The following is a 25,071-nucleotide window of genomic DNA, read 5'->3' on the forward strand; positions in this document are numbered from 1 at the left end:
TGTCCTTATTGGTCAGTGCATTGAGTACAGGAGCTGGACAGTCATATTGCGACTGTATGAGACACTGGTTTGGCCACTTTTGGAACACTGCATTCAATTCTGATCTCTCTGTTGTAGGAAAGGTGTTGTGAAACTTGAAAGAGTTCAGAAAAGATTTACAAGGAATGTGCTGGTGTTGGAGGGTTTGAACTTCAGGGAAAGGTTGAATAGTCTAGGGCTATTTTGCCTGGAGCGTCAAAGGCTGAGGGGTGACCTTATGGAAGTCTGTAAAATTATGAAATGCATGGACAGGGATCAGTGAGTTTAAAACTAGAGGGCATGGGTTTAAGGTACAGGGCAAGATTTAAAAAAGACCTCAGAGCAACTTTTCCACGCAGGGGGTGGTGCATTAATCGAATAAATTGGCACGAAAAAGTGGTGGAGGCTGGTACAACAACAACATTAAAAGGCGTCTGTATGGATATATGAATAGGAAGAGGTTAAGAGAGATATGGGCTAAATGCTGGCAAAAAGGATGGGATTAATTTAGGATATCTGTTTGGCATGGATGAGTTTGACTGAAGGTAAACCAAGTGTCATGGACTCAAAACATTAACTTTACTTTCTAAACACAGATACTGACAGACCTGCTGAGTTTTTCTAGTAATTTCTACTTTCGTTGAATATAACTCTCCTTGCGTAACTTCACAGGCACCATAATTCACTATGGGGTTAGTTCAAATTCCAATCTTTCTTAGACCTAAAGGTATCTTTGCACCTTCAGAGTTAGAATCCCATTTTTCTCAGATGTAAAAGTGTAGCAACTATTTGCAATTCAATGTAATCACTAAACTTAAAAGATAACTATGTAAATTGCACTTCATCATGTGTTTGCTTTGTGTATGGTTAATTCTTTGGACTCAAATAAAATCCTCTAGCAGCCCAAATAAAGAAGGCCTGTGTTAGAAACTCCATTACCTGCACAATAAAATAATGTCAAATCATAGTGGGCATGGTATTATCGTGTTTCTGGACTTGTCATATAATGGTGTAAACACAGCAGAAGATTTGGGTCATGTGTTCATGGCAGATCTCTGCAAGAACTAAAGATCCCACAGCCAACGGATCAGATGTATGCCCTGCAGTCCTGCCACATCCAGTCATGAATGGTGGTGGACAATTAAACAACTCACCGGAGGAGGCTCCACAAATATCCCCATCCTCAAGACGGAAGAGCCCGATACATCGATGCAAAAGAGAAGGCTGAAGCATTCACAGTAATCTTCAGCCAGAAGTGCAGAGTGGATGAACCATTTTAGCCTCCCCCAGTGGTCCCCATCATCACAGTTAACAGTTTTCAGCCAATTTGAGTCACCCTACGTGACATCAAGAAATTGTTGAAGACACTGGATACTACAAAGGCTGTCAGACTTATCAACATTCTGGCAATGGTACTGAAGACTTGTGTTCCAGGACTTTCCAGTCCCCCAGCCAAGCTTTTCAGTACAGTTACAACACTGGCATCTACCAGACAACGTGGAAAATTGCCCAGGTCTGCACTGTACACAAAAAGCAGGACAAATTCAACAAGACCAGTTACTGCTCCATCAGTTTACTCTCGATTATAAGTAAAGTTATGGAAGCTGTCATCAACAGTTCTTTTTCAAAACTTTGGGTCACTGGACCCAAAATATTAACTCTGCTTTCTCTCCACAGATGCTGGTAAACTTGTTGAGTTTTCCAACAAGGCACAAGTTAGGAGTGTGACGGAATACTCCCCAATTACTTGGATGGGTGCAGCTTCAACAACACTCAAGAAGCTTGTCACCAGCTAGGACAAAGCAGATTGCTTGACTTGCATCATTTTCACTCTCTCCAACACAAACATTCAGTAGCAGCAGCGTGTACTATCTACATGCACTGCAGAAATTCACTAAAGATTCTCAGACAGCACTTTCCAAACTAACAACCACTTCCATATAGAAGAGCAAGGGCAGTACCCCCTGTAGGTAACCAACAAAACCAGTCACCATTCCGTCACTGTCGCTAGAGCAAAATCCTAGAATTTCCTCCCTAAGCACATTGTGGGTCTACCTACAGCAAGTGGAGTGCAGCAGTTTAAAAGAGCAGTTGACCACCACTTACTCAAGGACAACTATGGATGGGCAATAAATGCTGACCAGCCAGTTATGCCCACATCCCATGAGCAAATACATAATAAAGCAACTGAGCGAACCCCATCAAATTCAGCATTGGTAAGTCACCTGCTTTCCTAATTGGCAAGAGAAGTATCCGGTTTCCTGCCTGGAAAACTAGGGCGACATGTCAGGGGTTGCGGAGCAGAGCCTCTGTTTGTCCAAGACTGAGGCAGCAATGTGGGGCAAGGATGTGGCTGCTGAAAGCTACCTGTCCTTGTCTCCAACCTTCCTGTTCCATCAGACATGAAATAAAAAGAACCTGCCTTCTTGCCATCATCTCCCTGGAAGCTTAGTTCTTCAGTAATAACCCAAAAGCTGCCAGCCTCTGATTGACCTTCAGTTTCTGGTATGCCCTGACTTCAACATCAAGGCCAGTGATTTACCAAGCTAAAAATCCGACTGGAGCTTGATCTACCTATCCTGATCTCACTTCTGAAGGTGGAGATACATCACTGATAGCTCCTTTAAAGACAATTAGAAACGGGTTGAACACCTCCTTTGCCAAGAACATTCCAAACCTGTAAATAAACACAAAAGGAGCTCTAATCTTGAAATTACCTGAGACCCTCATGAATGATAAGCCTTATAAATGAATCCTGCTTATGAACACTTTATTACACAAATTACATTCAGCGACTGAAAATAGTGTTCTAACAATATAACAATTTACAACATCCCCCCAAAATTTAAGTTTTTGACATTTACTCTGAATACATCAAAAATGATTTTTGCTGTAAATACAGAATCCTTTTCTCTGTATGTACAATTTGCTATTCAGTAGCCAGGTTTGAGTGTTTTAGAGAGAAACTAAGACAAAAAAGGAGCAGCCTTACTTCGCTTTGCAGCATAATTGGACTGCAATAGACAGAGGATGCTTGATAGAGAAGGCACAATGTTACTTAACACACTGGAATTATCAAACTAGAGTGCCAAACAGGAAGTAGCCAAGTGCTACAGCTCAAGCAGAGAAAGAAGTGACTGACTCACCAACACAGATTTATAGTTCCAGCAAGGTAAGGCAGTAACAATTAAAAATATTCTTTATGGCTCAAAGCAGTACAATTTGCTTTTGCATTCAGATAATAATTGGTCCCAACAATAAGATCAACATGATTGTTTAGATATGGTAGCAAAAGCATGATATGAAACTCCACAAATAAATAAAATGTACATGTCGAATAGCCAAAACCGATTAGTACAGTTACAATCAAATACACATCCCAAACACATTTGCTTGTAAGGAAATAGAATGGGAACTCAATATATTGTCATCATTATCAGAGCAAATTGGTATTAGCATATTTCAGGAGGATGAGGTGGTGGGTGCAATTGGTGGTGCTGAATACTCTTCTGTTTCTGAGTCAGTGCCTTCCTCATCATCTTTTTCTAGATCACTTCCTTCTGTACTTAATCTGTCAAAGCCTTTTCGACTGTAACCTCGGTGGCTTGCAAAGAAGTTCCCCAAGTTTAGCCCTCGGCTGCTTTTTCCTGTCAAAATAAATGTATTTTGATTTTCTTGTTAAATGCAAAAATATAAGAACATTTGTAGATCAACTGTCTACTATCCAACATTCTTTAAAACATTGTCATTGGTCTGTAATCCTTTGTTGATCATTTAAAAATCAAAAAAATCATTTCAGTATTACCAAATAAATTGTCATAGTGCAATTAAGCATTGGAATTTGTACATTTAATGGTCTCATCAAATTAATTTGGGCAGATTAAAAATGAGCAATGTTGTTGTACCTTTATTATTAAATTATGTGATTTGTGAATGTCACAGGCAGGAAAATTTCTGAAATAATTCTGCCTTCGTTTTACAAATACCTTACCCCTAAGCCTCCCCAAAATTCCTCCAGATGACTGCAATGACTCCAACTTACTGTCAGGATTTTCTATAAAGACAAAATAATGCATGTCAGACTGATGTTTTTGAGAAGTAATTGTTAGATTTCTGGAGGAATCATTTGCAATAGCCTCAGAAACTGAACCCAACCAAAAAAATTATTAAAAATGCACAGGAACGTTTGTTTTATTAATAGGGAAGGAGCAACTAAAAGATTATCAGCATAGCTGACAGAATAAGAAACACTAATGAGCTTCAAAGAGATAGACTGTTATCAACATTTGAGATTTAGGATTACGAGCAAAGTACCAAGGAAATTACTAAGGGTAAATGGATTTGATGGATCAAACGTCTTCACCCATCTCAAACAGTTATTACATAGCTCCTGGTCACCTTTAGTATGGTTAGATACAGACTGAAGATTTATTTATTCTATTTAGAAAACACTTCTGTTCTTGTTTCATGCTGCACTGAATCTACCTGGATTTTTACTGTCCCACATCAACATTCAAGAGATTGCTATACCAGTAAGAATTATTTCTAAAAAAACTGAAGTGAGATTTAACATAAAGTACTTCCAGACAGGGAAACCCTGTACTTCAGCAGTCTTGGTTAAATTTAAATTCAAATTTTAAAAGGGATTATTGTTGCGATTCCCCCTCAGTTGTATTCAGGTTGACGTTTGAAGTTGATAAGTTGCTTTCCACCCTAAATTAATTTGGCTCGTAGAAGTGCAATATTTGTTTCCTTTCTTCTGTTGCTCATTTACCTCATCATTAAAATATTAAGAGTCAAACTCTGTGCAGTTTGTTTGACAAGTGGTTAGCATTTTTAATGATGGGTAGCCAGTTTCTTCAAGGAGATCTTCAAAGTGTCATTGAAGTAATTTCTTTGTCCTCTCCTGAAATATTGACCATCTGGGAGTTGAGAAAACAGGACCTGGCAAGAGGAGAGGATTTTTCTGGACATAGCACCCACTCCAATGAAGTTGGTTTTGCAGATGTTTTGGCAAAATGTTTGTGCAGTGACTTCAAGAAGGATGCTAGCATTTGCTCAATGGACTTCCCATGGAATTCAGAAGTATTGATGATGGAATCCCTTTGGCTTTTCTTATGTATTGCTAATACACAGTCCAGGATTCACTGCAGTACAGGAATATGATAACAACAACGACTCTGTTTATTAGTATGTTTGTTGACTTGCGGAGGTCTTTGTTGTCAAACACTTGCAGCTAATATTTGTAGAAGGCTGAGTTGGTGCAGATGATCCAACGTTTGGATCTGCTCATCAATGGTGGCCTTTTGAGAGAAATGGCTGCTGAGATATCGGAAGTGGAATCTTTGCCTGACCACATGTGGATGGATCTAAGAGTTTCTGTTTTGGGAATATTCAAGAACAGCCTCAGTTTCTTGTAGGCAGAATTAAGAAATCAAGGGTGGCTTGCAAATTTGATGCAGACTGGAAACAACACTGCAGTCATCTAGCCTTAGTGGCTAGTTTACTTATGGCACAAGTTGACTCAGATTAAAAAGATACAGCCATTTAAACTGAACGCAAAGGAATTTGTAATCCTCCGGCCATCAAACTGCCTTGTTTGACCCCAGTCCAGATTTTCAAACTATTTGTGTCAGATCTCGTACTCAAGACAGATTTGATATGAAACAGTCTGTGGATTATGAAGAACTTTCTTGGACATGTAACCTTTGAAACATAATTCAGAAAGCCTTGCAATTTACTGGATCAAATGCTTTGATCAGGTCAAGGGAATAGACTACTATCACAGTAAGACTATGTCTCTTCAATGTCTGTTTTGTTATACCAACAAAACAGTGAGTATAAATTCACTGTATTTTGTCTATAACATACATATGTTGCAGTTGAATGTTTTCATTATCTTGATTACTTTTCACCAAATGTAAACTTGCTTTTAAGTTCTAGTTAACACAAAGAATTTACATTATGAATTATATTCTGTACCTCCGTATGTCTTGCCTTTGCGCCAGTGGATGAAGACTCCAATTCCTACTAACAGCACGACAGGAATGATGAGCAATAATGTAATAAGGAGTGGAGAAACTGCAGTACTTGACTGTTTGAGAACACTGTTGGTTTTATGCTTCCTCAACACATCAGGGGCTTTCATCTTGCCTTCTATCTCTGCTTCGAGGAATGTTTCGGTTGCTTAAAATTGAAAAGAAAATTAATATGAATGATCATCATTTAACTTTGCATTTGAAGTAATTTATTCAGGGTTACTCCAATAACTCTGAAATGAACTTGTCAAATCAGGATTAAGTGTACATATTTGCTTCAATACTCAATAAAACTGATAACTTCATAAAATCTGTTTTTGATATTATTCTTTTAGTTAGAGTCAAATTCTTTACGAATGTCACTGGACTCGAAACATTAACTCTACTTTCTTTCCACAGACACTGCCAGATCTGCTCAATTTCTCCAGCAATTTCTGTTTTTGTTTTAAATGCATGTATTGCATTGCTTAATTAAAAACAAATTCCGAAGTAGTTTTCTGGAAGCACTTTTGAAGAGTAGTCACTGTTGTAATGTGGGAAACATGTCAATCAATTTGCACACAGCAAACTCACAAACGGCTTTGTGATAATGACCAGATAATTTGTTTTGTGATGTTGGTTAGGGTTAAATATTGGCTAAGATACATGGGATAAATCTGCTACACTTGTAAAATAGCAGAGCTTAACTTATTTTGTAATTAAAATCTTCCACTAAAGAATACTGCAGACACAGGGTACACTTACCATCTATCTCATGCATCTCCATGCCAGTTCCTGCTTTCTTTACTGAACGGTGCTCAGCTTCTGAAATTTAAAAGAAGTCCTACATAAAACTCCAGAACGTACTGAACTAAAACTTCTAAAGAGAATTTACATTAAAGACTATTTCTCAAATTCTCAATTATAAAAGGAAATATTTGCAAATGACAATATTTCATGTACATATTACGCATAAATGGAAAACAAATGTATGTTGATCATAATGCTGAGAAGACTAATAGACAAAGAAAATTTTATGATCGTTACTTAATCACAGATTAATTCTGTTGCACCTCTGTCATCCTAAAATACGAGTAATAACTACAAGGCAGAGATCTATTCCATGTTTTTAAATGACATTCAGGTTACTGTGCAAAAAAGCAGTATACATGTGAAACTATTGAGAACACAGTACTAGCAAACAATAATATTCAAAGACTTTGAAGCGAAAAGAAAGGTTTGATTTGAGACATTAGTTGGCCGAGAGTTGAAAGTAAAATGTGTGAGTCAGAGAATGCTTTTGGAGAGGCAGAGGCATGGCTGAGGGATTAAATTAGTGCTTGTATCCTTCTTAAATTGAGATGATGCTACCAATATAAAATAGGACTGGGGAATGCAGTGGATCATTTGGCCCTCTGGGCCTGCTCTGTCATTTGATTAGATTGTAGTTGATCTGACTGTGCCTTGTGACTTCAACTACATGTTCCTCTCTGTGCCTCATAACCTTCAACTCCATTGTACATCAAAAATCTAACAAACAAAACCCTGAATAAATTTGCAGCCTCCAATGATTTCTGAAGAGAATTCAATACTTCGAGGACTGCAGGAAAACAATTCTCATCTTTATCTTTCTCATAAGTGTCCCCTAAGTCTAGTCTCCCTCTATCAAGAGGAAAACATCCAATCTTTCATATGCTTTCAGGATCTTCTATGTTGCAATAAGATCTTCTCACTTTTTTCTAAAATATAATGCATACAGGTCCAACATTTTCAACTTTTCTTTGGAATACAAACCCTTCATCCATGGATGGAGTCTGAACTGTTTTGAGTATTCGTTTTTCAAATTAGGAGACCGAAACTGTACATGTGTATGTATCTTGTGTGAATACACTATACTCGGTATATTGTCTCAGCAATGCTTTTACCATTGTTGTAAAAATTCTCTGCTTTTATATTCCATTCTTCTTATTATAAACTTCAACACTCCATTTTCCTTCTTGCTGTAACTGAAGACCAACGTATTGTGATTCATGCACCAGGACACCCAGATCCCTCTGTACCACAATCTATTCAATCGCTATTTAAATAGCATATTGCTTTTCTATTTTTCCTGTTAAAGTGGACAAAGTTAGCATTTTCCCACATTATATGTCATCTACCCTTTTTTTTGCCTACTCACGGAACCTATCTACATCCCTTGTAAGGTCTTTACTTTCCTTGACCATTTAGTTTTCTATCTTGGTATCATTGGCAAATTTAGCTACTATTTATACATTCAGTTCCTTCATAATGATATAGCTTGTGGACAGTTGAGGCGCCAATACAGATTTTTGTGACACTCTACAAGTTACAGCTGGCCAACCCAAATTTTCGCTTTCATCATTACTCTTTGCTTTACCTACAATACTGCATTCAATTTTGGTCTTCTTATCTTAGAAAAGATATTACTGATCCAGAGGGACAGCAATGAAGATTCATTAGATTTGAGGGGGATTAAGCAAACCGGGCCTGAATTCTCTAGAGTTTTTAAAATTAAGAGTTGATCTCATTAAAACATATAAAACACTTAAGGTATATACACGCTAGATGCAGATGAGATGTTTCCTTGTTTGAGAAGTCTGAAATCAGGGCAAAATTTAAAAATAAGGAGATGCCACTTAGGTCCAAGATGAGGAGAAATTACATTACCCAGAGGGTTGTGAACCTTTGGAATTCTCTACCACAGTCGGCTGTACAAGTTCAATTGTTGAGCATGTTTAAGATTGAGATCGATAGATTTTTGATTATAGGGATGAGTGAGTAAAAGGCATTAAAGTTTTCAATTAGCCATGACAGGGCAGACTCCACAGACTGAACAGCCTATTCTTGTCATTATGATGGTTAAATCATCCTTCTACCATATCTGCTCCCCCATGAGTTCTTATTTTGTGTAGTAACCTTTGATGTGGCACATTATCAAAAGTCTTTTGGATATCCAAGTACACCACATCTACATGGTCCCCTTTTTCCAGCTTACTTGTTACATCTTCACAGAATACTAGTAAGATTAGTTAAACATGATTCCTCTTTCACAAAACCATGTTATGCCTCTGCATGATTGCATTACAATTTACTTAGGATTCTGCTATAACCTTTTAATAAGGCATTCAAGCATTATGATACATGCTAGTCTAACTAGCCTATATATTCTTGCTTTTATGTTCCCACCATTCTTGAATAAAGGTATTACATTTGCAATAGCCGTAAGGTGAAGAATGGTAATACTGAATAGGGTAAAAATTGATAAAGCTGAGATATTTAGAAAACTGCCAGTTCTTGAAATGGAAAAGCCACTCCACTTGGGTAGGATGTATCCACGGTTACTGAGGGATAACAGGCTGGAAAATGCAGAGATCTCTCACAATCTTTCAGTCCTCCGTAGATGCAATGGCGATAGGGAACTAGGAGATTACAGATTTTACACATCTGCTTAAAAAGAGGAGAGGTGATCTCCAGTAGGCTGGTAAGCCTAAAACATTCAGTAAAGAAAATTGTAGAGAAAGTAATCTAAGATACAATGAACGGCGTCATTTAGAAAGCAGTGGATGAATAAATGGATGTTAATATAAACTTAATAAGTAAAATATGTTGAACTAACTTAATTTAACACTTTGACAAGTAATGAAGAGAAGCGGTGATAGTATTGCTAAAGGGTGTCAAGGCCATGATGGTATTGATGTAGTGTGTACTGATTTACAAAATATATTTGATAAAGCTCAATGTAATTGACCTGTTATCATAATTAAAATCCATGGGATTCAAGGAACAATGGGCTTAATGGGTCCAGAATTGGCTTAGGAATAAAAATAAGAAAACAGTTTCTTCTGCTGAAGAGAAGTATACATTGGTGTTACCAGGGGGTAGTTTGAAGATCACTGTTCTTGTTCATTATTTTATATATGTAAAGACCTGGAGTTCGGTACGATTTTGAAGTTTGCAACATGCACAATAATCAGAAATATAATAAAACAATCAGGAAAATTGTAGTATACTAAGGAGGACACAGATGGACTGACAGAATGCGCATACATATGAAATTTAACATGGATAAATATGAAATTATATATTTTTGTAGGAAGAATGAGGACAGGAGATATAAACTATAAGGTAGAATAAATATAAAATATAAATTATTTTTTCATAATTTCATATTTATCCATGTTAAATTTCATATGTATGCCCATTGTGTCAGTCCATCCATATACTCCTTAGTATATTACAATTTTTGTGATTGTTTTATTATATCTCTGATAATTGTGCATTAGGTGAAACTCTGGTGAGAGGGGAAACAAATATCAAAGAAAGAATATGGGAATAGAATGGTTGTTAATGTAGAATCCAAAAATCCCCTGTCTCTATGACAAAGTATTGGTGGAAGCATTTATGTCAGAATTAATGGATCGGGTGGAAATTCAAAGGTTGGCTACAATTAGAGTGTGTAAATTGCTTGGCTCAATGGCTTGTATCCCATGTTGCTATTTAAAGCTGGCTGGAAAAAGCGGAAGCACTGGCTATAAACTTCCAATCGTCTCAGTTACAGAGGTGTCAAGGCAGTGAAAACTAGAAATTGTGACACTCTCATTGAAGAGAGAATGTATGCAAGTTCAGATAATTATGGGCTGGTCAGCTTAGAATCAGTGGTGACATTTTCGACACAAAAATCGAGGAAAGAAATCAACTGGTAATTGGAGAGGTTTGAGTTGATTATCACCAGCACGAGTTTGTAAAAGGCAGATCACACTTGAACAATTTGAGCACATTTTTCAATAAAGTAACAGAGAAGGTTGATTAAGGGAATGTAAGGGATGTTGTATATATTGATTTTATGAAAGCATTTGATACATAATATATGAAAGGCTGGTTAACAAAATTGAAAATCACAGAATTGGAAAGTCAGTAAGAGCATGGTCAAAAAATTGGCTTCAGTGAGAAGAACAGAGTCAGAGAGAAAAGTTGTTTCCCAGGCTGCAGGATTTTTATTTGTTCATGGCAAGTGGGCATTGCTAGCTGGGCCAGCATTTATTACCCATTCATAATTGGGATGAAAATGACACAAGCTGGTAGAGCAATTCAGAATGCAGTTAAGAATCAACCAAATTGCCTAGGTTCTGGAATCACATTTCAGTCACAACAGGGGATAATGATAGACTTTATTTCCTAAAAGACATTAGTGAACCAGATGGGTTTCCACTATAAATGACAATGTTTACATGGTTGCCATTAGGTGAGTTTTACTCATTTCAGTTTTTTAAAAATCAAATTGAAATTTCACCATCTGCCATGGTAGGATTCAAACCCATGTACCCAGAGCATTTCCCTGTAGTTCTGGATTACTAGCCCAGAATTACTACCATTATGTCAATGCCTCCTCCAAAGATGAACGGGTTAGGTGGATTGGCCATGCTAAACTAAGGGATGTGCAGGCTAGGGAGATCACCCATGGGAAATGCAGGGTTACAGGAATATGTTAGAGAGGTTAGTCTGGGTGGAATGGTTTGGGCCAAATGGCCTGCTTCCATATTGTAGGGATTCTATGAACAGTCTGCACTAGGGACAGTGCTCTTTCATATAAACAATTTGGATATCAGAATGCAAAGCAAGTTTTAATTTTCTTCTCGTGATACCAATGTAGAGGTCAGTGAACAGTGCAATTGACAACCACAAGACGTAGACATGCATGCACAGTAGGCAGACAAATGGTCAACGGACTTTAATACAGACATATATGATGCACTTTGGCAGAAGGAATAGGAAGAAGTAAAATAAAATAAATGGTACAGTTGTAAGAAGTGTGCAAGGTCAGAGGATCGTGGGTGTTCATATGCCCAAATCTTTGAATGTGTAAGGTCATTAATTACAAAGGTAAGAGTTCTTGAAAGGGTACAGAGGAACTTTACCCAGAAGGTTTCAGGAAAGAAGGATTTTAGCTATAAGTTCAGGTTGTAAAAGTTGGGCTGTGCTCCTTTCAACAAAGGAGACAAAAGATTTGATAAGGTGTACAAGATTATGACAGGTTGATTAAGGTAAACAAAGAAAAACTGGTCTCATTAGCTGATGGTAAAAGTACAAGGGGATACAGATTTAAGGATTTGGCTAAATGATGCAAAGGGAATGCGATAAAGTAATTTTTTGTGTATTAAGTAGTAATGACCTGGGATATGTTGCCTATATTCGAAGTAAGAGCACTGGCTATGATGATTTCAAATGGAAAATAGATAAGTGCTGTTAAGAAGGCTTACGGTGTGTTAGGTTTTATTGGTAGAGGGACTGAGTTCCGGAGCCATGATGTCATGCTGCAACTGTAGAAAATGCTAGTGTGGCCTTGTTTCGAATATTGCGTGCAGTTCTGGTCGCCCCATTACAGGAAGGATGTGGAAGCATTGGAAAAGGTGCAGAGGAGATTTACCAGGATGTTGCCTGGTCTAGAGCGTAGGCCCTATGAAGAAAGGCTGAGGGACTTGGGTCTGTTCTCAGTGGAGAGAAGGAGGCTCAGAGGGGATTTAATAGAGGCATACAAGATGTTCAGAGGATTAAATAGGGTGGACAGTGAGAGCCTTTTTCTGAGGATGATGACTTCAGCTTGTACAAGGGGACATAGCTACAAATTGAGGGGTGATAGATTTAAGACGGATGTCAGAGACAGGTTCTTTACTCAGAGAGTGGTAAGGGCGTGGAACACCCTGCCTGCCAGTGTAGTTAACTCAGCCACATTAGTGGCATTTAAACAGTCCTTGGATAAGCACATGGATAATGATGGGATAGTGTAGGGCAAGGGGCTTAGATTAGTTCACAGGTCGGCACAACATCGAGGGCCGAAAGGTCTGTTCTGTGCTGTATTGTTCTATGTTCTATGTTCTAACTGAGACAAATAAACCTGCAGAGTAATGGAGATAAGAGTGGAGTAAGGAGACTGACTGACTGGATTGCTCGACATGAGCTGACTGGTTTTCTTTACCATTATGAATCTATAACCTAGGACTTCTTTGACTGTTGTCATAATGTAATATCACCAAAGTACCTTCACCTTCAGGGAAGTTCCATGAACCAACTTAGTTTAGGGCATCAATAAATCCATATTTGAAGGTCTGCAATCTAAATTCTCCATGCCTCACAGTTGACAGAGAACATGAAGCATAGCTGCCACTTAATGTGGTGCTAAGAGTTGGATTAAAACTGAAGTTTGAAAATTTATAGGTGATTTTATTGTACCTTTTTTTAAAATATGATCTTTAGATAACATCGTAAATAGTTTTTTGTCATATAATACATACTCACACCGGAAATAAAAATGCATAAAGTGACTGCTTACTTTCTGCTGGTACAAATTTCCACAATCTTTTGGCTTGAATATCTCCAACATACACAGTCTTATCAACTGCTGCAACAATGTCATGTGGCATCAGAAAGTCCTTAAGAAAATAAACAACCCATATTAATTTTTATACAAAAGTAAATAAAAATATGAAACTATCAAACTGTATCAAGCTGTAATCTGAACTACACAAAAGTAACTTGGAATAATTGTTGAGATAATTGTTCTAAATGCCTGAAAAAAAAAACTGAAGTAATTGAACTTTCAACGGTTTTTTCTACCACTACAACACTGCCCACTGACACTCTTATCCTGGTTCCTTTGTGACTGAATCCCTTATAATTTTATTCACTTCAACTCTAGATTCAACTATTCCAATGCTTTCCTTGTTAAATTCATACCCTCCCTAAGCTCGGATTTGTTTGAAGGTCTGCTGCCTGTGCCTGTAACCTATCTTCACTGATCTATACGGATTTCAATCAACACATTTACGTTTAAAACTCTTAACATCACTGTCATGTTCTGGAGTTTCTCACTATGCTGCAATAGGAGGATTTTGGTGTAATGCAGGTTAAAAACTGTATTATACCAACATCATGTTAAACTTAAAGGGTTAAATTAATACAACAATATTGCTAAAATGCCCTCTTTAACATGACAAGATGAAAATGCCCTTGAAGTTAGTCAGTTAAAGGCAAGTCGGTTTTCCTGAGTCTTCTCAATATTTTGTTTGATGTATTTGACGTTACAGTTCCTCCCACACCTTCCCTCACACTTCTCCAACACTCCTCAGGAGAAAACTTTCATTCATTCCTATTTCTGTCTTTGGTGAGACCGAGGAACTAGGGTTTCTGGGTGTAGCCAGAGGAGGCAGAAGAGTAGTTAGACATTTAAATTATAGCTGGAACATCGGGAGAAGACTGGCAGTGATTTTACACTGCTATTGTTCTGAAGGACTGCACTCCTGAGCAGGCTGTGCTTCTGCAGCTGATAAGAGCAGCATCTAAAATATCAAAGGAAATAGCAGAGCAAATTGTGGGCAATCGTCCAGTTGACAGGCCCCAGCACCCCCAATGGCTTAAGCTCTTCTGGAGTCCGTCCAAGTGCACTGCCTCTTGATCTGATTGTGAGTGGGGTCACTGGAAATTGCAGCGCAGTCAAGGTTGTCAATACATAAGAACATAAGAACTAGGAGCAGGAGTAGGCTGTCCGGCCCTACGAGCCTGCTCCACCATTCAATAAGATCACGGCTGATCTTTTTGCGGACTCAATCCACTTACCCACGCTCTCACTGTACCCCTTAATTTCTTTATTGTTCAAATAAAAACTACCTTAGCTTGAAAAATGTTTACTGAAGTAGCGTCAACTACTTCACTGGGCAAGGAATTCCATAGATTAACAACCCTCTGAGTGAAGAAGTTCCTTCTCAATTCAGTTCTAAATCTGCTCCCTCTAATCTTGAGGCTATGCCCTCTTGTCCTAGCTTCACCTGCCAGTGTAAACATCCTCTCTACTTCTTTCTTATCTATTCCCTTCATAATTTTATGTTTCTATAAGATTCCCCCTTAATCTTTTGAATTCCAATGAATATAATCCCAATCTTCTTAGTCTGTGCTCGTAAACTAACCCCTCAACTCCGGAATCAACCTAGTGAACCTCCTCTGCACAGCCTCCAGTGCCAGTGCATCGTTCCTCAAGTAAGGAGACCAAAACTGCACACAGTACTCCAGGTATGGCCTCACCAGCACCTCGTACAGCTGCAACATAACCTCTCTGCTTTTAAACTCAATACCTTTAGCAATGAAGGACAAAATTCCATTTGCCTTCCTAATTACTTGTTGTACCTGCAGACCAACCTTCTGCACAAGGACACCCAGGTCCCTCTTGCTTAGGAGCATGCTGCAACTTTTTACCATTCAAGTAATAATCCTTTTTACTATTACTCCTACCAAAATATATGACTTCACATTTATTTACATTGTATTCCATCTGCCAGACCTTTGCCAACTCACTCAGTGTATCTATGTTGCTCTGCAAAGTTTCACAGTCCTCTGCACACTTTGCTCCGCCACTCACCTTAGTGTCATCTGCAAACTCTGACACCCTACACATGGTCCCCAACTCCAAATCATTTATATAAAATTGTAAACAAGTACAGTCCCAACACCGATCCCTGAGGTACACTACTAGTCACTGATTGCCAGTCAGAACAGCACTCATTTATCCCCAGTCTTTGCTTCTTACTGGTCAACCAATCCTCTATTCATGCTAATAATTTAGTAGTGGTGAACCTCTCAGCATTTACTGCAATTAAGACTGCAAGATCTGTGACAGTGCGCTCATTTGCTCTTTGCACAACAGGGGAGGTAATGAATTCTCACCTGAACTCATCTCACTGAAGTATTTTCAGTCCACCTACTGAAACTTTGGGAAAAATGCTCATCAAGATACTCAACTGTGAAACAGAAAGGTAGTAGGATGATGCTTTTAGGTTACACTCCTGTCCTTAACAGGGGAGAAGATGAAGCTGCACAGAAGAGACCAATTAGACAGAGGGTTAAAAGAGAGTGTATGAGAGGGGCTGAGAGAGATTGACAGGGCAGGTATGAGAGAGGTTACTACCGTCAAACCTGACACTTTGTCTAAGGCAGATGCAAACCTTGCAACAGCCAAATTTAAATGCTGTCACAGTTAGAATCTAATATATTAAAAACCAAACATACCCAGCCCTTATTCCATTCTGGAATCTTCTGTCCATGATTTTATGCATTTCGCTCCATACATTGTGCTACCACTGGAGTTACACCTTCAGCATCCTTGGTCATCTTTGCCTGCTCCCTCTCTAAAAATTTTTGGTCACCCTCCAAATCTCACCCTCTTGTTTGGAGTGTATTATATCATGCTTATCTACGATGTTCCTTAGGACCACATTGAAGTTGCTATATAAAAGCAGGTTAATGGTAATATCTCATTGTTGCTCTTCAATCCTTTATCAGTAAATTCAACACCGTTTAGAAATTGAGTTGAATGGTAAACATAGGTGCATGTAGTATTAGCTTTGTAGGTGGCATGAATAAACTATAAGGATTTTCTGAGCAAAGCAAATTTGAGGATATTTTTCTTTCATCAGCGAATTCTTTCTGTCTACGTTATGGTGAACAATTAATCTGCTTTTCCTCTGCTCTCTTCTTTTCACATTCATTACTGGCAGGGTAGTTAAAAATAACTTTCTTAATGACTTTCTATTCCTGCTTGACGGTGCATTTAAGGCAGTGAACCGATTGCAAATACTGAAAATGCACCATAATGTCCACATGAAAACTGTGGATCATAGATCAATCAGCCTGATATTGGTAGTGGGGAAATTGCTAGAGTCCATTATAAAACATTTAATAGCAGCACACTATAAAAACAGTGGCAGAATCGAATAGGGTTAGTATAGATTTACGAAAGGACAAATCTACGGGAATTCTTTGAAGGTAAAGATGAGGAAGGGTGTCCAATGGGTGCTGTTCATTTGGACTTCCAGAAGGCTTTCAACGAAGTCCCACAATGAAAATTAACATGTCAAGTTAAGTGCATGGGACTGGGGTAATATGTTGAGATGGATAGAAAACCGGTTGCCAGACAAGAAACAAACAGTAGCCATCAACATTTTTTTTTAAAAATGGCAGTCAGTGACTAGTCAGTGTTAGGAGGCCCTATTCACAAGATATGTTAACGATTTGGATAATGGAACTAAACGTAATATCTAAATATTTGCAAGTGGCATAAAGTTGAGTGGGCGGGTGTGCTGTGATGAGTATGCAGGGATGCTTCAGTGTAATTTGGACAAGCTGAGTGAGTTGGCAAATGCATGATGGATGTAATAAAATATAGATATCCCCTTGGGTGGCAAAAAATAGGAAAGCTAATCACTATTTGCATGGCTATAAATTTCGTGGGTAAATGTGCAATGAAACCTGGTGTCCTTGTACATCACTTGCTGTAGGTAAGTACGTAGGTATAACAGGCAGTAAAGCACCAATGGTATATTGGTCTTCATAATGAGAGGATTATAGTACAGGAATAGGGATTTCATGATGCAAATATACAGGCTGAGACCCCATCTGGAACATTGCTGCAATTTTGGTCTCCTTATCTGAGGGAGGATGTTCTTGCTTTAGAGGAGGTGCAAAGTTTTATCAGGTTTATTAGAATGATTTCAGGGATGATGGGGCTGACCTATGAGGTAATCTGGAATTATTCAAGATTATGTTTACTGGAGTTCAGTATAACAAGGGGAGATCTCAAGGAAACCTGCACAATTCTGATAGGAACAGACAGGGAAAATTTTGGAAGGGTATTTTATTGTCACTGTTTGTTTCCTGTCTGACAACCAGTTTTCTATCCATTTCAACATACTACCCCAACCCCATGCACTTAACTTTACATGTTAATTTTCCCTGTGGGGCTTCGTTGAAAGCCTTCTGGAAGTCCAAATGAACAGCACCCATTGGACACCCTTCCTCATCTTTACCTTCAAAGAATTCCAGTAGATTTGTCCTTTCGTAAATCCATACTAACCCTATTCGATCCTGCCACTGCTTTTATAGTGTGCTGCTATTAAATGTTTTATAATGGACTCTAGCAATTTCCCCACTACCAATATCAGGCTGATTGATCTATAATCCACAGTTTTCTCTCCACCTCTCTGTTTAAATAGATGGGTTACATTGCTACCCTCCACTACACAGGAACAGGTCCATAGTATGCAAATACTTCCTACAGGGTCCTGTCCTGTAAGCCTCATTGTCAGGCTCAGCTTCCACCTAGACAGGGAGTACTTGGCAACTGGCTACAGTCACACATCTGTAGCCTGACAGTGTGATAGGATCTAAACTGCAGCCCTGGGAGGGAGCAGGCATGTGGTCCAATAATAAGCTTGACAGCCAAGTGGAGGTATTCCTACTTATTCTGGCCTGTAAACATATCATAAGGATTCTTTCTTCCCAAAGGGGTTCATGTCTGGCACTGTCCTCCGAAAACATTAAAATGCTACTCTTTATGAAGAAGTCTATATTGACAGTGAGATGGGATCCTTACAAACAGTTAGAGAGGACAGAAGCTGAAAAGGAATTAGAAGTTAAAATTCAAGTGAGTGAATCTAAAGGGCAGAGGTAATACAGGCTAGATAAAAAGACGACTTCAGCAAGGTTGAATGGAGTGTATTTTAATGCCAGGAACTTGGACCTGAGGGCATAAATATGCATGTTGTGGTATGAAATCATAGCTAAGGCTCAGACTTGACTGAAAAATAAGCAGGATTGTAAGTTTAACATTCCACATTATAGAATGTTTAGACATGACAGACAGGGCAAAAGAACAGGGCGATAACACCTTGGAATAGAAGTAGGCCATTCAGCCTATTCAGTCTGTTACGCCATTCAGTGTGATAAGGGAGTCTAGAACATCAATGTAAAAGAAAAAACTGAGGCATTTGCAATAAACTTCACTCAAAAGTGCAGAGGTGGACAATCCATCTCGGCCTCTTCCAGAGACAGATGACAGTCACTGGCAATTCAATTCACTCCAAGATGCCAAGAAATGGCTGGAGATATTGGATACTGCAAAGGATATGTGCCCTGACAGCATTCATTGTATATTGTATTGAAGGGATGTGCTGCAGAACATGCTGCACGCCTAGCCAAACTCTTCCAGTACAGTTACAACACCGGCAACTACCTGACAATGTGGAAAACTGCCCAGGTACGCTCTCTACACAAATAGCAGGTCAAATTGAGGGTGGGGTTTGTGTGAATATGGAGGTAGAGAAGTTGGAGGGAAGTGCGACTGGCTACTTTTGATAGCCACGCCCTCCCCTAGGCTTCAATTCCCTTTAAATTGAGGCAAATGGAAGCCCTCAACAAACTGGCTCACAAGTGGTCTTAGTTTCTCTATAAGGAAAACAGCCATCTTTCTAGCTGGTGGTAAGGCAGGTAGTCAGTTTGAAGTCCTTAAGTAGCAATTACTTAACTACTTTAGGGTCTTGGATGGTGGCATGCTGAGAAGGTTGCTTTAAGTTTTGCCCAGAACTTAATTGCTGAGAAGCAGGAAAGACAAATAATTGTGTGGGTTTGTCTTGGAGACAGCCTTGCTCCCTCTCCACAAATATCGTGACAGGACCAAACTGCCCAATTATTGCTCTTCCTATCACCTCTCTTGCCATTTCCAGAGAGAGGAAAATTGGGCTGCAAGTTAACTCATCAATGAGACATAGCAACTAAATCTCCATGACTCTCCGTGACTCTAAAAGTCCGCATGCTGTTGCATTATTACTTTGACCATTACTAAACAGTGTATTTTTAAAATTTTCTATGAAATAAACTGGAATTGTTTTAGAAGACAATAATGTAAAGTTTCAATTCCCACAGTAAAGTTCTGTTTTTTTTTATTCAAAATACCTCTTTGCTTGGTTTGAAGATGTCCAGTAATTCTCCCGTTGTAAAATTCAGAACAAATCCTTGCACTGGTACTCCTTTGCCAACAAGAGCTTCTCCATTTACTGCATAGAACAGACCACCTAAAACAAAAATATATCACAACAGAATTGGATAGATCAAGTCACACAATAGTACAGATGCAAAGAATGATTTTGATCATGGATTCTTTTTGCAGAAAATCACTTCTAATGCAGCTAAAGTATGTTTAGGTTTCTTTTCTCACTGGATATTTGTAGCAGGTGATGCATGTAACGAGTGCTCTTCATAGATTGCTAAGGTAAACAATTTAATTATGTTACACATATTTGGACAATACAGGGGAGTGATGGAAGAATGTACTTTGCTGGCTAGTAATCCAGAGACCCAGATAAAACTCTGGGAAAGAGATTCAAATTTCAACGTGGCAGTTGGTGGTATGTGAATTTCACAAAATATTTGGAAGGAACAATCTAACAATGACCGTGAAACCATTGTTGACTGTAGTTGGCTAATTTCCTTCAGGGAAGGAAATCTGCATAATTACTTGTTCAGTGGCTCCAGATCCACACCATTTGTGGCTGAATCTTCAGAAACAAGCCACACAGGTGTACCAAACTGCTAAAAAAAATCTGAACAAAGCAATGAAATTGGATGGAACAAGTGGCATCAATTTAGGCACCGGAAAAGACAACAATAAGCTCAGCCTGATTGGATCTTACATATAATAGGTGTTTTATAACTATATTAAGGACGAGAGAACAATGAGAGGGAAAAAAATATGACTCATTAGGGGCCAAGTTTTGATTCATATGTAGAGACTAGAAGATGTAGCTGAGGTTTTAACTGAGTACTTGTGTCAGTACTCACATAGAGGACAATATAGTTATAGGAATCAGGGAGAAGGAACTCGACATATGTGAATGAATTAGCCTGGGGGAAGAGGGGAGTGAGGGGCAGGAAGGGAGTGAGGGGGAGGGTGAGAGCATGGGCGGGGGAAAGAAAGCATGGGTGGGAGTGCGAGACAGACAGTGAGAGGGCGAGTGAGACAGCATGAGAGCGATAGAGAGAGTGAGACAGCGTGAGCACAAGAGAGACACAACACGCATGTGAGATAGTGAGAGAGACAAAGAGAGAGAGAGACAGCGAGAGCGAGAGAATTAGTAGTTTTAGCAGGCTTGGGACTGGAGAAATTCTGAAGCCCAAAGAAGATACATTCTAGCCAGCTGTGGGAGATAAGGGAGGAGATTAATTTTCAAATCCTGTCTGGCCTCAAGAGAGGACTGGAGGACAGCTAATGTGATACCACGCGAAGAGATGTTGATCAATTGGGCCAATGAGCTGATGAGTGGCAGATGGAATTTAATTTAAATAAATGCATTTGGTAAAATGAACAAGGGCAGGACTTGCACAATTAATCGTAGGGCTCTGGGCAGTGTTGTAGAATAGAGTGACCTAGGGGTTCCTTGAAACTTGTGTCACAGATAGACAGGGCAGTTAAGAAAGCATTTAGCACGCTTGCCTTCATTGCTCAGTTTAGTGAGTATAGGAGTTGGGAAGTCCTGCTGAAGTTGTACAGGACTGTTAGTGAGGCCTATTCTGCAGCACTGTGTACAGTTCTGGTCACCCTGTTATAGGAAAGATGTTATCAAATTGGTACGGGTTCAGAAAAGATTTATCAGGATGTTGCCAAATAGTGTTATAGAAAGAGGCTGGATAGACTGGGAATGTTTTCACTGGAGCGCAGGAGGTTGAGGGGCGAAGATAAGTCAAATAGCAAGGGTCTTTTCCCTGGGATGGGGGAGTTCAAAACTAGGAGATATAGTTTTAAGGTGAGAGGAGCAAGTTTTAAGAAGGATACAAGGAGCAACTGTTTTATACAGAGTGGTTCGTGAATGGAATGAACTACCAGAAGAAGTGGTGGATGCAGGTACAGTGACAACATTTAAAAGATATTTGGATAAATACATGAATAGGAAAGGGTTAGAGGGATATGGGGCAAACGCAGGCAAGGAGGACTAGTTTAGCTTGGGAACATGGTCGGCATGATGAGTTGGACAAAAGCGACTGTTTCTGTGCTAACTGACTCTCAGAAAGGTGGTAGTGATAAACCAGGAAACTGGAGAACTGGTGCTAGAGAACAGAAACAAACAAAAACGGAAATTGCAGAAGAAAGTCAACAGGTCTGGCAGCTTCCGTGAAGAGAAAACAGCGTTCACGTTTCAAGTCCAATTCTGAAGAAGGGTTACTCCTGTGGTTTGGAGTTGTTTTCTTTACAGCAGAGAAGGTTGAGGGGGAATCTGGTTGAGGTGTGTAAGGTTCTGGAGGGCACAGATTTAGTAAAGCAGTCAATAATCAGGGGCACAGTTTTAAGTAAAGGAGCAAGAGTTAAATGATGCACAAGGCAAAACTATCCGCAAAGGCCATACAGAGGAACCAAGAAGCACGAGAGACTACAAAGTGGCTGAGTTTGTTGACACCAGCGTATGTGCACTACACATCCCTTAAATTCACACACATGCACTGAATTGCATTCAGGGAGATGTGACACGGGATCAAGTGATGACGGAGAGGAGGCCTTAGAGATAGGAGTTGGTCATGACATGGGATGCAGCATAGGAGGGGGAGATATGATCCAGGAGACAGAGCATCCTCAATTACCATCCCTTCCTTATTCTGCAACTTCATACCCTGCCTCAGTTCTGTGCCCTTACTTCCTCCTTCCAACCTGAGTCCCACTCCCCACATCTCCCCCCTCCCCAGTCATCCATCCTCACGAACATGTTCCCAGTTCCTCGTCCTTACTTCCCCCGACCTCAAATCCTTATCCACCCCCAGTGCCACATCATCAATCCCTCCCCAAGACCGGCATCCTCACTTCACTCCCCAACCCCATTCTCACTCTCCGAAGTCCTGCATCCTCACTTCCCATTGTGTATTCTCACTCCTTCATCGCACGTTCTTATATCCAGCCAGATGTTCACTTCCCCATTTTCTGCATCTTCACTCTCCCTCTTTCTGCCTCACTAACACACACCTCCGAAACTGTCCCAAGTTCTCATTTCATCCCCACCATCCTGCATCCTCCGTCTCAAGGGCACCTTCAACCCATATTCCAATACAACCAGTGTGGCCTTTGCGAGTGACATTATTGAAAGTTACAAAAGTGAGCTTGGAATATCATGATACGCAAATTATTTAGTCAGCGCCATTACATCTTCTTGTGCAATTAAACTTTTCTACTTTAATTCAAATGTTGACAATCTGAAATTAAGCTTGAAAAACCAGAAATAGAGGTTACTCAATGGCTGTAAAGGGAAAAGATGTTACAATGTTTCAAGTGCGGACCTTCTATCAGTTTGATGTCAAAAAAGGGCTCTTTGAGAAGGTGACCAAACAGGCAGATGAGAGTAAACCGGTTGATGTGGTGTATATGGATTTCAGCAAGGCATTCGATAAGGTTCCCCACAACAGGCTATTGTACAAAATGCGGAGGAATGGAATTGTGGGAGATATAGCAGTTTGGATCAGAAATTGGCTTGCTGAAGGAAGACAGAGGGTGGTAGTTGATGGGAAATGTTCATCTTGGAGACCAGTTACTAGTGGTGTACCGCAAGGGTCGGTGTTGGGTCCACTGCTGTTTGTCATTTTTATAAATGACCTGGATGAGTGCGTAGAAGGATGGGTTAGTAAATTTGCAGACGACACTAAGGTCGGTGGAGTTGTGGATAGTGACAAAGGATGCTGTAGGTTGCAGAGAGACATAGATAAGCTGCAGAGCTGGGCTGAGAGGTGGCAAATGGAGTTTAATGCAGACAAGTGTGAGGTGATGCACTTTGGTAGGAGTAACCGGAAGGCAAAGTACAGGGCTAATGGTAAGATTCTTAGTAGTGTAGATGAACAGAGAGATCTCGGCGTCCATGTACACAGATCCTTGAAAGTTGCCACCTAGGTTGACAGGGCTGTTCAGAAGGCTTACAGTGTTTTAGCTTTTATTAATAGAGGGATCGAGTTCCGGAACCAAGAGGTTATGGTGAAGCTGTACAAAACTCTGGTGCAGCTGCACTTGGGAGTATTGTGTACAGTTCTGGTCACCGCATTATAAGAAGGATGTGGAAGCTTTGGAAAGGGTGCAGAGGAGATTTACTAGGATGTTGCCTGGTATGGTGGGAAAGTCTTACGAGGAAAAGCTGAGGGACTTGAGGCTGTTTTCATTAGAGAGAAGAAGGTTGAGAGGTGACTTGATTGAAACATATAAAATAATCAGAGGGCTAGATAGGGTGGCTAGGGAGAGCCTTTTTCCTAGGATGGTGACGGCGAGCACGAGGGGGCATAGCTTTAAATTGAGGGGTAAAAGATATAGGACAGATGTCAGAGGTAGTTTCTTTACTCAGAGTAGTAAGGGAATGGAACGCTTTGCCTGCAATGGTAGTAGATTCGCCAACTTTAGGTACATTTAAGTCGTCATTGGATAAGCATATGGACGTACATGGAACGGTGTAGGTTAGATGGGCTTGAGATCGGTATGACAGGTCGGCACAACATCGAGGGCCGAAGGGCCTGTACTGTGCTGTAATGTTCTATGTTCTATGAAAAGCGAGAAAAGACAGGGAAGGATGAAGGAAGAAATCAGAGCAGGGACGGGGAGTTGCAAAGGAAGGACCAAGCTATCCATTAAAACTGTGATTTGGAGGATTACTTGGAGAAACGTACAAAAATATCTACTATCTTTTAATCTTCAGTCTGATGTAGGGTCGCATTTTCAAAATATTCTGTTATTTCTCTAATTCAATTTTACCATTTTAAAGGCGTCTATCTATGCACAACTTTATTTTTGAAAACAGGTATGCAATTACCAGAATTACCATTGTCAGCTGTGTAGGACACTGCAAACAGTCGCGATCCAAACTCGGGATGTTGAATCTCCCGAAGGAATTGTCCAGACTGCGCTACAAAACACTGAATCCTCCCATTCTCTCTGTCAGCCACGCAGAGCTGGTCTAATATAGGTACAAATGTCAAGCTATGTGGAATGAAGAATTGCCCTGGTTTAGGTATCCCAGAAAGTGAGCTCTCTGCAAATAAAAATTGTTTTGGGTGTTGAAAATTAATGCAATTGTAGTAAAAATATGATGCATTCAGAAATTAAATAAAATATCAAAGCAATACAGTATCTTAGTTCCAGCACATATAGTGAATTTATCATGTCATTTGTATTAGATCCAAC

General features: G+C 39.6%; 1 protein-coding gene across 7 annotated transcripts in view; it reads right to left on the bottom strand.

Moving 5' to 3' along the window:
- Positions 1 to 2,771: 2,771 nt before the first annotated feature.
- The window catches only part of pam (peptidylglycine alpha-amidating monooxygenase), a 212,053-nt gene continuing 189,753 nt past the window's right edge, over positions 2,772 to 25,071 (bottom strand). For 5 of the 7 annotated variants that reach the window (XM_048527248.2, XM_048527242.2, XM_048527246.2 and 2 more), the window contains 7 exons: positions 24,710 to 24,919; positions 19,830 to 19,948; positions 13,384 to 13,483; positions 6,801 to 6,860; positions 6,001 to 6,204; positions 4,010 to 4,072; positions 2,772 to 3,665 (listed from right to left, as the gene is read on the bottom strand). In XM_048527248.2, coding sequence (XP_048383205.2) covers positions 3,481 to 3,665; positions 4,010 to 4,072; positions 6,001 to 6,204; positions 6,801 to 6,860; positions 13,384 to 13,483; positions 19,830 to 19,948; positions 24,710 to 24,919 — 941 coding nt within the window. In that variant the 3' untranslated portion in view covers positions 2,772 to 3,480. The remainder of the gene's footprint in view (positions 3,666 to 4,009; positions 4,073 to 6,000; positions 6,205 to 6,800; positions 6,861 to 13,383; positions 13,484 to 19,829; positions 19,949 to 24,709; positions 24,920 to 25,071) is intronic. The other 2 variants (XM_048527249.2, XM_048527247.2) reach the window with 1 other exon arrangement.

The sequence above is a fragment of the Stegostoma tigrinum genome, chromosome 3 (assembly GCF_030684315.1).
Source record: "Stegostoma tigrinum isolate sSteTig4 chromosome 3, sSteTig4.hap1, whole genome shotgun sequence".
NCBI classification, from domain to species: domain Eukaryota; kingdom Metazoa; phylum Chordata; class Chondrichthyes; order Orectolobiformes; family Stegostomatidae; genus Stegostoma; species Stegostoma tigrinum.